General features: G+C 58.2%; 1 protein-coding gene across 1 annotated transcript; it reads left to right on the forward strand.

The window, feature by feature from the left end:
- Positions 1 to 564: 564 nt before the first annotated feature.
- On the forward strand, positions 565 to 14249 carry LOC128089684 (adenylate cyclase type 10-like). The gene is given in 25 exon segments (XM_052701340.1): positions 565 to 724; positions 1085 to 1117; positions 1120 to 1181; positions 1183 to 1357; positions 1609 to 1713; positions 2290 to 2328; positions 2798 to 2941; positions 3813 to 4018; positions 4272 to 4365; positions 4524 to 4612; positions 5109 to 5300; positions 5507 to 5628; positions 6228 to 6304; positions 6564 to 6750; positions 7669 to 7721; positions 7928 to 8081; positions 8760 to 8952; positions 9242 to 9328; positions 9657 to 9940; positions 10352 to 10485; positions 11149 to 11271; positions 11872 to 12123; positions 12358 to 12890; positions 13105 to 13550; positions 13950 to 14249. Coding segments are annotated over 25 exon segments (4128 nt in total). The 3' UTR covers positions 14134 to 14249.
- The last annotated feature ends 1399 nt before the right edge of the window (positions 14250 to 15648 follow it).

The raw sequence follows: 15648 nt of genomic DNA on the forward strand, positions 1-15648 counted from the left end.
GCAAAGGTGATACAACGAGTAAGCGGGCTGCTGGGAATTCATCGGCAGCTACATACCCTCGCTTATCCTGCAAAGCAGCTGGGATCAATCAAAGTATAACATCAAAACCTTTTTAAAAACCTTTATTTTGGAAGTCTCCTTAGGCACAGAGTCGATGCCAGAGGTCCAGCAGCAGTCATTCTGTAATGGGAGCTCTCCTTATCTTTCGAGTTGAACAACGATTGCAAAAATGATGTTGTTCAGAATAGGATGATGAGTACAGCTGCAGAATGTCTACTTTGTCCGATGCAGTAGGTTAAAAGAACTACGTAGGAAAGGGTGCAAGGATAATGGCAATCGGCTATTGCCTCAAGCTCCAGAATGTTCTTTTTCCCGCCTGTAATTGCGCAGTGTCTGCAGCACTACGCAACCAGAGAAAGCCCTGAGTCCTCAAGCGAGGCTTACAGTGTTGCTCTATCTATTGCTCTCACCGCAACCCTGAAATGGAGCCAACGATTAAAGACTGCAAGGGGAAACAGTTCTGTCCACAGCTGTGTGTGAGCAGCCACGCTTCTGCTTGGGAGCATGCTGGCTTTGCAGAAGATTGCCAAGCACCTGATTCTGTGCAGAATTCAGACAGGCCTCAGCGTGGGCTCCGACTGCGCGCTTAGCGGCTGCGCGCACGGGGCACGAGCCCAGCCCCCAGTCGGGGTGATGGTCCTTCAGAACCACAAAACACAGCACTGTAAGAGCCACTGCAAAGAGAAGGAATCCACCCAGCCACAACCAGCACAGGCAGCCTGCGCGCGTGCCCTGCCTGCCCTTCCATTGCTCAGCCAGCTGCCGTTGGGAACCGGGCTCCGGCTCCTGCTGGGAGAAGCGGCTGCTCTTTCGGCAGCAGGCCCGGCCTGCCTTGGGCGCTGTCGTTGAGTAAGGGAGGCCTGGGAGGCCGTGGCTCGGCGTCAAGGGGGAAGCCTGTGTCACGGCGGCAGCTGCTCCGTGGGCTACGGAGCGCAGCACTGGCAGCCCACCGTGCTGCCAGAGGGCAGCTATTGTGAGGTCGGCGATGACATCGCTGCCCGGTGACTGTGGTGTCACACTGCAGCAGAGGGCCAGCGGCCCTGGGCTCACTTTGCCGCCTGAGCGGTGAGCGTCGCGTCCTCCTCCTTTGCAGCGGGGCAGGGTCGACTTGTTCTGAGGTACCCCAGGTACCACAGGGCGCTGACAATGGCTTCTGCATGGGAGAGGAAGTGCTACTATTCAGATCTGGGGAAGAAAGTGGTGTTCCTTCCCAACCTCCTTCTCTGTGAGGAGTTCACGAAGGACACTGGTTACCCGCAATCTCTTGAGGGAGTGCTGCTGCTGGCGGATGTCTCAGGTGGGCTGGGCGTGGCGGAGCACCCACAGACACGAGCCCTGGGGACACTCCAGGCCTTCGCGAGGCCTGCCCCAAGGCAGGGTGGCCATCTTGCCACTGCGCAGGCCTGCTGCCGTGCTGCCCAAAGAGCGGGCGGCTTCTCTCCTGCGCCGTCAGCCATGGTTGTGACGAGCGCTCAGCCGGGGCTGGGGAAGGGGTGAGCGACAGGTGCAACGCGGACGTCTCCTGATCTGTGAGTGTCCTTCCGGCAGGTTTCACTGCCTTGGCAGAGAAGTGTGTCCAGCAGAATGGACCAGAGAGAGGAGCTGAGGAGCTGGCGCATGTCCTCAACGCCTACATGGGGGACATTCTGGAGGGTAAGAGCCGTGCTGCTGGGCTGTCGGGCATCGAGCCCCGAGGCTGGCTCACTGTGGAGAGAGCTGTGCTGGGCCGCCCGCCCCTGCCTCCCTGAAGGGGCGAGGAGCCGGAGCCACGCTGTCTTTGATGTGGCTTGGCACCAGGACAAGAGGTGGTGGGCACAAACTGAAAGGCGGGAGGCTCTGCTGGGCAGGAAGGCCTCTGCGGCGAGGCTGACTGAGCTGCGGCACAGGTTGCCCAGGAAGGCCGGCCGATCTGCCCACCCAGAGGTCCTCACAAGGCCTGGGGATGTGGCCCTGGGCAAGAGGCTCTGGGTGGCTCTGCTTGAGTGGAGCGGTGCGCAGACTCTCTCCACAGGTGCCCTCCTGCTCTCACCATGCTGCGCACCGTATCTCGAGGCGCTGCCTCCCTGCTGGCTGTGCAGCTTCCAGGGCTGTGGCCGCAGCGGCCCTGGGAGCAGGGCTTTCTGGAGCCATGCACCGCCACGGTGGTCCTCTCCGGGCACAGTGGCTCTTCCCGTGGCTCCTGGAAGAAGGCATCCCCGTAACTCTGCTTTTCCTTCTCTTTGTCTGCAGTGGTGCTGGCTTTTGGAGGAGACATCCTGAAGTTTGCAGGTGTGTCCGTGGGAGGAGGCAGTGTCAGCGCTCTGCTGATGCGCAGCGTCTTCCGTGGGAGCCTCCTGGATTCCACCCTGCTTTTTGCGGAGAGCAAAGGGGAGCTGCTTTGTCTCCAGCTCTGAGCAGGGCTTCTCCAGGAGCGCTGAGGCGTGGGAGAAGCGGTGGGGGGGAGGGAGCCCTGTCTTTGAGTGCCGAGGGGCACTGGCGGTGGGAGGTGTCAGCCTCACTGCCGCCCCCCACCACCCACCCTCTTGCTCTGCTGCCCTGGTGGTCGCTGTGGCTGGCCCGGCAGATGGGAGGGGCCCCTGAGGCCAGGCTGCCCGGAGGTCCTTCAGGATGATGGCCTCCCACAGTCCCATCTTCCTCGGCACGCCGGCCAGCTGCTTGCTGCTGTCCCTGCGGCTGGGTGCAAGCCGGGGAGAGTCAGCCCCTGGGAGAGCCTTCACCTTCCCTTCCCTTTCCGCAGGGGATGCTGTGCTGGTGCTTTGGAGAGCAGCACCGCCTCAGATGCCTATGGCCATCAACGTGGCGCTGCAGTGCTCCTGGAATATCCAGAAGAAGTACGGCACCCATGACACGCACATGGGTCTCAAGCTCCACCTGAAGATAGGTATGGATGGCTCAGCCCCGGTATTCTCTAGAGCCGATGGATAGCCTCCCCTGCCAGCCTTTGCAGGGGGCGAGCAGGAGGTAGTGAGGGCAGGGGAGGCAAGGGCTCCTTCCCTGCCTGCCTCATGTCAGCTGTAGCACAGGCCCCTTGCTCCCAGTGAGGGTACCAGAGCACAGCTTGCGCTGTCCCTGGGGGCCCCAACTTCTGACCACACTGGGACGTAGATCCCAGACCCGGTCCCCAGACGGGCCCTTTTGTCCCGCTTGCCCTTTGGATAAGGGATGTGTCACCTGTGGGACGCTTCCTCAAGTTCCAGGAGCTGAACAGGCAAGGGCTGCTGCTTTTCATGGCCAGCAAAGGGGAGCCGCTTTGCCTAATGGCTTTGAGCCGGGCTTTTGCAGGCTCTCCTCGTACCACAGACAGCATGCCTGGGCAGCAGACTGTGGGCAGGGACTTGACTTGAGACATCCACAGGACCTCTTCTGTCCTCCTCTTTCTGGGTCTCCCTGTTTGCTTTTCTTCCTTTCTCTTCCCCTCACTCTCCGGAAGGCTCTTGTCTTGCTAGGCAGACACTTGCAACCCGCCTTCACGTAAACAGAGCAGACGCTGCTCAAAGCTGCTGCTCTGCTTGGCTTGTGCTGTAGGCCGCCCGGCAGTGCCAACGCACTGTCAGTGTTGGCTTTGTTTGCCCCTTTGTAGACGCCTGTTTCTGGGAGCTGTGTGGGTACGGCCCCGAAAAGGATGCCCAAGGCCCTTCCCCTCCCTGGTGCCTGTCTCCAGGTTGGGCGTCAGCTGAGCTTCTGTGCGGAGCTGGGGGCTACCGAGTTCCAAAGGCTCCCTGTGTTAACACTGCTGGTCTTTCTCTCCCCAGGGATCTCGGCCGGGATGCTCTCCTTCATATCCGTCAGAGGTGGGGATCATCAGTACTTCTTCATCTGCAGCCAGGCCCTGGACGAAGTTATCGAGGCCCAAAGCCTTTCGGCTGACTATGAAATCATGATGTCACAGACCTGCTGGGAGCTGTGTGGGCAGCAACGAATCAAGGCCGAATCTATTGCTGGCAGAAGTGCCGTGAAGGTGGGTGAATGGTGTGGCCTCGAGCCCTTTGGAAGACCTGCACCTGGGCGGGGAGCGGCCGAGAGGCTGAATGTGGCCACAGCCCTAACCATAAGCTTAGGCAGAGAGCCAAGGCTGCTTCCCTTGCGCCACAGCTGAAAGTCCAGGGAGGTGGGCTTGCCCTTGTCTGCGAAGTGAGAGTGGAGGGGCAGGCCGTGTGCCCTGGGGCTTCTGGGGAGGGCAGTGGCATTCCTTTCCTCCTGTGTGTCTTCAGGTTGTGAGAATGATGCACTTAGCTCACCAAGAATACCAAGATGCTGTAGGCCAGCTGAACATGTACAGAGGGGATTGGCATTTGGAAGGGACGGGTGAGTTCCTTGTCCTGAGACTGGCTGGAAAGCTGGGTCCTGCCTGCTTCAGTCGGGAACAGGAGCAAGCACAGAAGAATCTTTCCCTTGCTGTGTCCAGCTTCCCAAGCCCCTGTAGTCCTGCCCTGCCAGTGACGGCCTGTGTTTCCTTTCCTTAGCCCTCCAAAGGCCGGTTCTTAGGAGCTCTGGTGATCCTGAAGTGGCAGCGAGGCTGGAGAAGCACATATCGACAGCAGTTCTCCACAAGGTATGGCCACTACTGCTGGCGGCTGCGTGTAGGGAGGGCAGGAGACGGCGTGGAGCCCTCGGGAAAACGGGCAGCCAGAGGGAAGTGCAGTCTGAGCCGAGAGCCCGAGGAAAAGAGATGCCAGGGTCGCTGGGGCCAGACGTGCCCGGAAGCTGTCCCTTTGTGCTGCTCCTCTGAGAGACACGGATGGTGGGAGGCAGACTTCCCTGTCTTCTGCATGGCTGTAGTTTTGGAGGTTGCACAGGCCTGGGGGAGGGACAAGATCCCGCTCAGGTGCCTAGAGGATGGCAAAGAGTCTCCCCTCGTGCCTGCACGTGTCACAGGACAGCGTTGCCAGAGCAGCTTGGTGCCAGGACTCAGTACCTGGGAAGACTTCCCCATCCTCCAGTAGCACCTGGTGTTGCCAGCACGCCCGCTGTCCCCTGGTGCCTGCTCTGGGCCCAGAGAAGCCCCCAGGAGAGCAGGCTGGCAAAGCTGATGTGCTCGTCTCTTGCAGCTTCGTCAGGACGTGCCACTGGAGCTGTGCTCTGAGCTACGGCCGGTCACCGCCGTCTTCGTCCGTTTGCAGTTTCCTCACACGATCAGCGTAGCGGAGCTCAGCAGCAGCCTCAGTGATAGCAGCAGTATGATTTCAGAAATCATCAGCCCTCACAAGGGTGAAATCAACAAAACTCTTCTGTTTGACAAAGTGAGTGCATGATAGCCATCCTGTCCCCAGGATGCCTCTGTCTGTTTGGCAGCACGGGAATGGGAAGCAGCTCTGCCGTGCTGCTGGCATCTGTGGCTGTGGGTTGACCTGAAGCTCCGCTGGTCTCCCCGATGCCTCTGGCAGAATGCATCAGCTGCTGGCCATCGCTATTGTAAAACAAGACGCACTGCACCTCTTCTTTGCAGGGCTGCACCTTTCTCTGCGTGTTTGGATTTCCTGGAGAAAAATTGGCCTGTGAGAGCACCCACACCTTGGAATGTGCTATGCAGATCTTCCGCAAGGCCTCCACGGGGCTGAGAAAACTCCAGTGAGTGCATGGGACGGGGTGTGTGTGCTGCCTGGGATGGCAGGAGGGGACTGATGAGCAAGAGACGGGCCCCCCTGGCTCGTCCTGCTTCGCCCCTGGTGGGAAGGAGGCAGCGTCTCAGAGGTGGCAGGTTAGCCCACGGCAGCCAGGCACAGTCCCCCCAGGTGCTGCCTGCCAGTCACCGTGCCGGAGCGAGCCCTCACCAGGGCACACAGCTCCTCAGTGCCAGAGGCAGGCTCCTCTGGGCAATGGGGCCAGGAACAAGGCCTGGGCCCGGTCCCTCGACCTCCAGTCACTGCCATTGTAGGTAGTGTGCAGGCCGTACCTGCTAGCCTTCCCACTAAGGAGAAGAGCCTGTGGCCTGGCACAGGTTGCAGCCATCAGGCCTTGGGAAAGGGCCCAGTGGTCTCGCGTGTGCCCTACCTACGTCCCCTGCCGCCGGGGCGAGTTGCTCCGCAAGCTCTCCTCGTCCCCAAGACCCATGTGGTGCGTTTGTGGTCCCAGTGCCGAGGAGGGGAGAGGTGGGAAGGGATGGAATAGGGCGAGCAGGACGGCAGCAGGGCTGCTGCTGAATGCACGTTACTCTCTCTGTGTGCCAGGCAAGTTTCTGTCGGGGTCAGCAGCGGGACGGCGTTCTGCGGCCTCACTGGCCATCCCGAGAGGTGTGAACACACAGGTAGGGCTCCTTTGTCTTAGGAATGTGAGGCTGGCATGGGTCTGCTTCAGCCCGTCAGACTGGACAAGGCAGATGGGCTGAGGCAAGGACACGGTGCAGCCCGCTGGGGCCTTGGGGCGGGAGGATGGGCTCAGAGACATGTGGTTCCCTTTGGGTCCACTTGCCCTGCATTTGGGTAGTCCGGCGCCCGGGAGGGGAGGTTGCCCTTGGCCTTGAAGGTTTCCCAACTGCGCTGACGTATGCTCTTTCTGTGTGGCAGCCCTTGGCTTTAAGGTGAATTTGGCCGCCCGCATGTTGATGGCCTACCCAGGGATGGTGTCCTGTGATGCAGAGACCCACGCGGCCTCTCGCCTGCCCAGCTACTGCTTCAAAGAGTTGCCACAGAGAGACATGAAAGGTGTTACCAATCCCGTCACCACCTACCAATACATGGGGATCACCGAGCAGTAAGTGTTCTCTGAGCTGTGCAAGTGAGGGGAGAGGGGCCTCAAGGGTACAGCCTTGGCTGGCAGAGAGGAGTTCTGCAGTGAGACCAGGCTGGTCTCCCACAGACCTCCCTTGCCCGTGGCTGAGAAGATCGGAAGCCCTGGTGTGGGTCTGCTTTCTGCCTCTCTGCCCTTGCGCCTCTTGCTGCTAAGAGAGTGCAAGCGATAGCACTGGGTTGGGGAAGACTGGCCTGGCTTTGGAGACACAGGCTAGCCTTGTGGGCTTTGTCAGAGCAGCTTTCCTCTGAGCTTGCTGTGCTGTGCTTTTTTCCACCATGTGTATGACTAAGCCAGCAGGTCATTCTGCTGCATGGGGTGGGTTTTTTTCCCCAGCTGCTTCCCAGCAGGAAGCTGTGGGTCAGTCGTATTCCACTGGGGAAAGATGGGCTGCTGACATGCTCTGCCTCCTCCTGTCTTCCTCCTTCCTGTCTTTGACCTCCTTGTTGGAAGGCCTTCTGAACGTGAATGCTACCGTCTCTTGGAAACCACTGCAAGACTGGAGGCAAAGGTGCCAGCAGCTTGGGCATCCCAAGCCACTGAGAGAGACACAGGTCCTTGTTTCCAAGAGGCCTGTTTTGCTTGTCCAGGCTGGCAGAGCAGTCAAGCTAGCCAGCAGTGCAGCCTGGCTTCTTTCCTCCTCTTGGATTTTTTTGGTTGTTGCATCCAGCAAGGGACTTTTGTTAGTTTCAGCTGTCCTGCCGTGGCTGCTGGACTTCTTTATGCTTGAAGCTGTCCTAGTGTGCCACCTTGAGCTTTGGCCAGGGGAATGGGCTCTGGGTAACATGCTGCTCGAGAGAGGCGTCTCCCAGCCCTCCACAGCAGGCTCTGGGTGCAATAGCTTCTGGCCAACTAAGTGACTTTTTTTTCTCCCCCTTCTAGCCAAAATGACATGGGCCTTGCCAGGGAGAGGTCGCACTACGGTCCCTTGCTGGGTAGGTGGAGAACTCATCTGAAGCCCAATTGCTTCCCTTTGCCCAGTGCCAGGGGCTGTGCTGTGTGCTGCCCTGGCATGCAGCTGAGCCCCATGCAGCCGCTTGCTCGCTCCCTCCCTCTCTGCTGCGGGACAGGGGAGAGAACTGGAGGGGCTCCCCGCTTTTCGGCATGCTGCAGCAGCTCATTTTCTTGTGGATCTGCACAGGTCGCGAGGCGGAGATCGAAACCTTTGATTGCTGCTTGGAGGCCTATGAGCTTTTGGAAGAAGCACAGATCCTGGCATTTGTGGGCATTCCAGGCTCTGGAAAGAGCCACTTACTTGCCGAGCTGGCCGTTTTAGACCGGGCTACTAAGTACAAGTAAGCACTTTGGAGCTGTCACTTTGGCACCCCTCCCCTGCCTGTCCCTGCTGTTTATGAAACACTGCAGTCCGTCCGGGTGCCACTGTACCCAGCCCTTGCGCTGCAGCCTCCTAAAAAAGCCTACTGCAGACCCTCCCGAGCAGCACCCGCCTTCTCGGAGAGTTCCAGCTGGCTTTGTGAGCCACTGCTTTTCTCCTTTGTCCCTGGGCCAAGCACAAAGGGACGGGAAGAGCTCCAGCTCTGGAGCTGAGGGCAAGCAAGGTGGCCCGTCTCAGAAGCACTGCTTGCCCTCTGCCTGTTTTCCAGAAGGAGCACTGGGGCAGAAAAGCCTTGCTGCGGGCTGGGCGGCAGGCGCAGACCTGCCACCTGCTGAGGCCTCCTTCTTAGCCCAATGAGGGCCGCTGCAGGGCGCGCGTAGTGTGACCCGGGCTGACCTAGAGGCCGTGGTCACCCCCCCAGTGATCGGCCTGCAGCCGCCCCTCAGGACTCTTTCTCATCCTATAAGTGGAAAGCTTGGTCCTCTCCAGGAAGCACTTGGAGATGGGTGGCCGAAGAGTCCTGCTTTCCTCTGCGGAAAGAACCAGGCGCCTCACCCATCGAGCACTGCTGTCTGGGCAGGCTTGAGCTACCAGGAGGCAATTCTGGATCTCAGTGCCTTCCGCTCTTGCACCGCAGGGTCAACACTATGGAATTGACAGAGGACAACACGAAGCAGCCGTTCTCTGCCATCCGTCTACTGGTGGCCAGGGCGCTGGGTCTCCAGGGTGATGAAACCTCCAGTGACAGGCAGCGCACTCTGCAGACCCTGCTCCAAGACACAGTGGAAGAGAGCAGCTATTGCCTGCTAAACGATGTTTTCTCAGTTGAGGTGAGAGTGAGAGGCTGTCTTGCTCGGATGCTCCGCTGGGAGTGGCTCAGCTCAGGGCTGGGACTTGTGAAGGCCGTACCCCACCTGTCTGATTCCTGTGCCCCTGTGCATGGGGTGCTCCCGTGCTGTGCACGTGCCCCGTGTCTTGTTCAGCACCCTGGAAAAGGCACTGAAAAGGGGCTGGTGCTGGCCACATGAAAAAGCAGAGGCATTTTGCTCTGCAGTCTTGCTCTGGGAGATAGGTGTGCCCAGATCTGCAGCAATGTTCTTCTCTGTCTTTCCTGGACAGTTTCCCATCACGGACGAGGTCTCCGAGATGTGTTCCGCTGAACGGGCCAGCGTGTTCCACCTGACTTGTACACAAGTGCTACAGAAGGTGAGCACGTCTCCTCCCTTCTGCCTCACAGCAGGCAAACAACTGTGCCAGCTCTGCGCTGGAGCTGCCAGAGAGGGCGGCAGGACGATGCACCTGGGTCATGGCCCTCCAGGAACTTTGCCCAAGTTCTCTCCTTCTGCCGGGCAACTGATGTTAGAGGAGACTCTGCGGTCTCGCAGAAACAAAGTTGGTAAACTCCTGGAGAAGGAGGTGGCTGGGGAGAGACTTCTTAATATCCCCTTGTCTCGAGAGCGAGAAAGGTTGTGTGTCGTCCCTGGAAGACACTCAAGAATCCACCAGATTCCACTCAGAACCACCTTTTTTTCAGGTGCTTGGGGGGAAATACGGCATATTTTTCATCGACAACGCCCACTTCCTCGACACTAGGTCCTGGTCTATCATGTGGCCCCTGCTTCAAAGTGTCACGGTCTTTATGGTCATGAGCTTAGTTCCGGGCCATGACAGAACAGAGAGCATTCTCAAAGCTGCCGCAGACTGCAAGACATCTGAGACGATCACTTGTGTTCGTCTGGAAGGGCTGAAAGCTTCAGCTGTAGTGCAGAAAGCCTGCCAGGACCTTGGAGTGAGCAGCATCCCCAGGGAGCTAGCAAGGTAAGCCCAAGCCTGGGGAGCTCTTCTGGAGGGGTTGCACTTACGCTGACCACGGCTGGGAAGCGCCCTGCCAAAAGGGGGTTGATGGGTATGGGTCTCTCCTCAAGCCTGGCCGTAGCAGGTGGGGGCTAAGAATGGGCAACTGCCACGAGGCAGCAGAGTCTGGATGGTGTCAGCCCTTTGCTGTTGCCGTGGCTTTCCGTTCTGTGCTTTGGGCATTGTCCATCAGCCTTTCCTGATGGATTCCCCGGAATGCTGTAGTGGGGGGGGCCCCAGACACCCAAGCCCCTTCCAGAAGCCAGGTTTAGCCATGTTGAAGAGGCTGGTCAGCCTGCGAGGTCTGAACGACTCACCGCCCATCCGAACTGTGCTGCACCTTACTTCCTTGCTGTGGGTTGTGCTCCTGCCCAGGTTCCTGATCCAGAGAAGCGCTGGCATCCCATATTACTGTGAGGAACTGCTGCGCTACCTGCGATGCAACAACATGCTCTTGTTGCACACTGGGAGGCCGGACGAAGGACAGGACGACTGGCAGAGCCTGATTGGTAAGCACCCTTGTTGCCGATCAGCCGTTCGCTGTGGCGCATCCTCTCCCACACAGCCGTGCCCTGTGTCTCCCCAGTGACTCTGGGCGGAGGCTGACCCTGCAGCAGGGCAGAACTTGCCACGGCAGAGGTGTGGGCTGCTGCGCACCTTGCTGCTCCCTTGGCAAAACACCAGCTCAGCTCCTGTGAGAGCAAAGCCCACCTGGGGGAGCGGGAAGCTGCTCCAAAACCTCAAGTCCTCACAAGGGCCTTGGGAACTGAAGAGCACGGTGGGAATGCCACTGCAAGAGCAATGCCAAGCAGAGCATCATTGCTTAGGGGCAGCCTGCGCGGGCTTTGCCTTCTGGAGCATCAGTGGCAACTTCCCTGGCTCTGGAGGTAGTGCTGTTGAAAGGCAGCATCACCACCACATTCTGTCGTGCAACGTTCATTCTCCATCTGAGGAGCCCAGAACTTTTGACTGAACGGCGTTTGCTCTGAAGCTGGTGTGAAGACAGAAGAGAGCTGGGCGGGCAATGCAAATGAAAGCTTGCATTGGGAATCGACCGGCTTGCCCTGTTTGCCGGCCCTGCTCAGTGCACGCCAGGCAGTGTGCCTGACTATGAACAGGTACGACTTGTCGGATCTTACTCATGCTCCCCCTGTTCTTCCCATCTTCTGCAGCCAAGGCGTCACCTGCTGTCACCGCTGCCTCGAGCTCGGGTACCAGGAATGACAGCGAAAGGATCTGTACCATCAGACCAGACGTGAGCCTGGAGAACCCCATGCTGCCGGTGGCCTTGAAAGGTGAGGAGCTGAGCGGTTTGTGGCTGTGCCCCAGCTTCCTTTCCTGGGGTGCAGATAAGAGAGGCTGGGCACCTGTGCGCTGCAGAGCTGCTCTCTCAGCCTCGGGGCTCTGCCAGGAAGGTGACTCCAGCCCAAGCAGGAAGAGTCCTGCGCTTTTGCGGGCTGTGGTTTTCCTCTGTGGGCAGTAGACCAGCTCGGAGCCGACTGTGCGCTGCACACCATGGGTGGGGGAACTCCGAGTCCAGCTGTGGGCTGGTGAGAATGTTCTGTGCTCTCTGTGTGCACTGCTGGGCACGAACCCAGTGCAGATCTAGTAGGTCGCACAGTGGGACACACGTACCTGCTGGCTGTGCCTTCCCCATCGTTGGTCGGGAACATTTGTCTGAGTGTCTCTGCTTTCCCTGGCTCCTGTGGCCTGTGAGTGTGAGAGGAGCAGAGCCATCTTGAAGATACTGATCCTGGGCTCTGGTTGCCCAGCGGGTTCCATCCTGGGGAGAGGAGGCCAAAGCCTTCCCCGTTTCCTCTGGAGAAACCGTCCAGCTTCTCCAACCTCAGGCTCAGGGACAGGCAAGACGAAGACGTGTTGCTTCTTCTTGGCAGAGATTGCGCTGGCTGAGCTGGATCGGATCAATCTGGAGAAGCAGATGGTTCTGAAGTTTGCAGCCGTCATAGGGCCGGTGTTTACCACCCAGCAGCTGGTTCACATTATTCCCAGTAGCAAAAGGCACGGGATTAATTCACTGCTGGACAAGCTGGTGGAGGACAACATCCTGAAGCAACTGGACATCGAGAAGCCAGAAGGCAAGTGAGGTGCTACATAGGGGCTGCCCACCTCTGGGCAGGCAAGAAGCGGTGGTGCAGCGTGGATCCAGGAGCAGTGTGGCTCCACAGGGCCCTGCTCACCTAGCTTGGTGCAGAGGGAAATTCTCAGTGGCTGCTGGAAGAGCCTCTGCCACCGTGCTTGCAGGCAGAGCATAGGCTGGGCTCAGACAGCAGCACGCAGCAAAGTGTGGCCTTTGCCCCAGCTGGGGCGGCCTGGAGGTCTGGCCCCAGCTTTGTCTGAGGCCAGGACTCATTGCCTTGCAGGGATGAAGAGGCCCTCTGTGAGCAGGGAGACAGTGCAGCCGAAGTCTAAAATCCTGGCCTTTTGCAGCCCTCTGCTGTGGGAGGCAACTTACAAGCTGTGGCCCACGAGGCAGAAGATCAGCATTCACTGTCAGTGTGCTGCCTTCCTGGAGAGGCATGCACACAAATGCCGGAGGTGCCACGAAGGGGACTTTGTGGCCTTCCACCGCTTTGGCATCTCCAGCCCCCAGGAGCAGGGGAGCTGCCAGGGCTCTGCTGAGAAGGACAACTGGAGCAGCTGGGAGGCCTTGGTAGTTGCTGGAGAACACCTGCGGAGGGCTAGGACCCTCCCTGCAGAGGGGATTCTGGCAGAAGGCGAGCACACAACGCTGCGGGCCAAGGACAGTGGCCAGTGCTGCCAGTGTGAAGCCATCGCCGAAGCCGTGCTTGTGCCCCTGGCTCGCCACTACACAGCCATGGGCAATGCTTCCCAGGCCTTCTACTACCTGCTGGAGTCTGCGGCTGCCTACCTGCACGTCTCCAACAGCTCCATGGTGAGTCACCCTGCTTGCCAGCACGAGCTGCCTTAGCACGGAGGAGGACTGACTCCTTCGGTGCCCGTGCTCTGAGCCCACAGGACTGTGTTAGGGCAGGCATGACCAGGAGGAACACGGGCCCTGCTAAGGCAGATGCTGCAGGAGGCAACAGGGAAGGATGGGGCTGGCCAGGGGCCAATGCTCACCTGCTGTTTGTGTTGCTTGTTCAAAGGCCTTCATGAAGCTGAATGAAGCGGAGGTCCTGAGGAGCTCCCTAGAGAAAAAAAGGAATGCCGTAGACCGCTTTGAGGAGGCCATCTTCTTCAGCCTCAAAGGAGAGGTAAAGAGGCAGTGGAAGGGTGTCCAGAGGCATGCAGCCAGATGCTTTCCCTGCTGGCAGGGAATACTCCTGCCACAGCCAGTCCCTGGTCCATTTCTGCAGACTCGGCAGGACTTGGGCAAGTCCTCTGCATCTGCATGCCTCCCTCTTCCTGTGCAGGTCTGCAGGAGCATGGGATGTGTCAAGCTGGCCAGGAAAATGAGCAGGCAGGCGCTAAGCCTGCTGGAAAAGCGTTTCCCCCAGAGCCGTGCTGGGGCCTTTGTCAAGTCTCTGTGGGAAAGGTTGCAGCAGATTTCTCAGGCCACAGGCAGAGCGTCCTTCCTTCCGCAGGAGGCTCGGTAAGCAGCAGAAGGGACAAGCAGCAGAGAGGAAGAGCCGTTTTGTACCTGATCCATGACACAGGCCTGCCCATTCCCAAGCCTTAGCAGGACCGAGGCATTCAGGCCTGATGCCAGGATGGTAGAGCCAGGAATGGCGCAGCCTCCCTGTGTGCAGCATGGGAGAAGAATGCACACCTTTGGGTAAAAAGCAGCTTGTGCTGAGGGATGCACCTGTGGTGCCGCAGTGCCAGCAGCACTTCTTCCTTTGCCCCCTTCATCCCGGCTGCCCTCCTGGCATCAGCTCCCTTCCTCCAGCAGTGTAGCCATCTAGCCCCGCCGCTCTGCTTTCCCTTGCCCTGTCTGACTCAGTGCTCCACAGCCATGCCTCTGGGCCCAACGGTTTCTCTTGTGTGGCAGGAGGAAGAAACAAGCCTGGCTGCTTCACCGGAGCAGATGCCTCTCCTTGCTCCAGGACCTCTACAGCCAGGAGGGCACATCTGCTGGACAGAGATTCTCCCGCCTGGCAGCACTCATGAAGGCTAACACGGACAGGAAGATGCACTCCTACCAGGCAGCAGACGCCAACGCTGGACAACTTTGAATCACAGAATCACAGAATTGTAGGGGTTGGAAGGGACCTCCAGGGATCATCGAGTCCAACCCCCCTGCCAAAGCAGGTTCCCTACAGCAGGTCGCACAGGTAGGCATCCAGGCAGGTCTGGAACATCTCCAGAGAAGGAGACTCCACCACCACCCTGGGCAGCCTGTGCCAGTGCTCCGTCACCTCACTGTAAAGAAGTTCTTGCGCACATTTGTGCGGAACTTCCTGTGCTGCAGTTTCCGGCCATTTCCCCTTGTCCTGTCGCCATTCACCACTGAAAAGAGTCCAGCCTCGCCATTCTGCCCCCCACACCTTAGATACTTATAGACCTGGATCAGGTCCCCTCTCAGTCTCCTTTTCTCAAGGCTGAACAGACCCAGTTCACTCAGCCTTTCTTCATAGGAGAGATGGTCCAGGCCCTTCACCATCTTCGTGGCCCTCCGCTGAATGAAGGAAAACAAGTGAGGTTAAAAGCTATGTGCCTTCATGGGTGCTGGATCGGCAGCTACAGATCTGACCTTGCTAATCCAGCTTTTGGCTGCCAATAACTGATGCTTTACTGCAGACTTGGACCGTTAGTGCAGACAGCGGGTCTCCTGTTTCTCCAGGTAACGTCGTTAGCGACCCTATGTGTGCAGTGCAGTGTGTGACAGCTGGCTAGGACAATAAACCACAAATTAACAAGGAGGCAACAGATGGAGGAAGGAGTCGTAGCCTATAAGACAGCCAGCCAAAGCCAGCCAGCTGTCCTCCAACTGACTCACGTCAAAAAGCACACAGTGAGGAAGAGAACAGCCTTCATCAAAAAGACCACCAGACCACCACCGAGAGCTACGACGCGTGTGCAGACTCTCACACTGGACAACAACTCCCCTTCACCTACTCTATCTTAATAAAATTGTTGCTTCCTTATGTTCGTGCTTTTTCGCCTTTCTTGAGATCTGGAAAATGTAAGAACATTGAATTTTCACGTGCTTTCTAGAAAAAATACGTCTTTCTAAACACAGGTTTTGTCGCTCAGGAAAGCCAAGCTATGAGTAGGTTTGCCTTTCCAAGTAGAAAAGCATCTTCTGAAATTCATTTCAACACATCTCTGGGGTTTTGCCAGTTAGGTAGCATTTGGGCTCGCAATACAGAGAAGCAAGACTGATAAATCGGTAGCCAGGCTTATACTTGGGGTCTGTCTTTGATCAGTGGAATTGCCCTCTGTGTTAGGAAGTGGACAGATTCCACGCACATGCCGTGCAATCTCATCCAAGGTGACTTGCTCCGTAACTTTCCCTGGTAGCGAGGTCAGGCTAACGGGCCTATAGTTCCCCGGATCCTCCTTACGGCCCTCCTTTTGATGCACCCAGATTCTCGGAGAAAACTCCCTGGGTCGACACATCCACCACAGAGCAGGGAGAGAGCCCCGGCTGTATGATGCGTGGCTTTGGAAGGAACGAGACAAAATGTTTGGACGGTATAAGAAAGTGTCTCGGTTAATGGTATGTGGAAGCATAGTTGAGTGTAGGT

This window comes from Tympanuchus pallidicinctus, unplaced genomic scaffold (assembly GCF_026119805.1).
Source record: "Tympanuchus pallidicinctus isolate F22 unplaced genomic scaffold, pur_lepc_1.0 scaffold4, whole genome shotgun sequence".
NCBI lineage: Eukaryota > Metazoa > Chordata > Aves > Galliformes > Phasianidae > Tympanuchus > Tympanuchus pallidicinctus.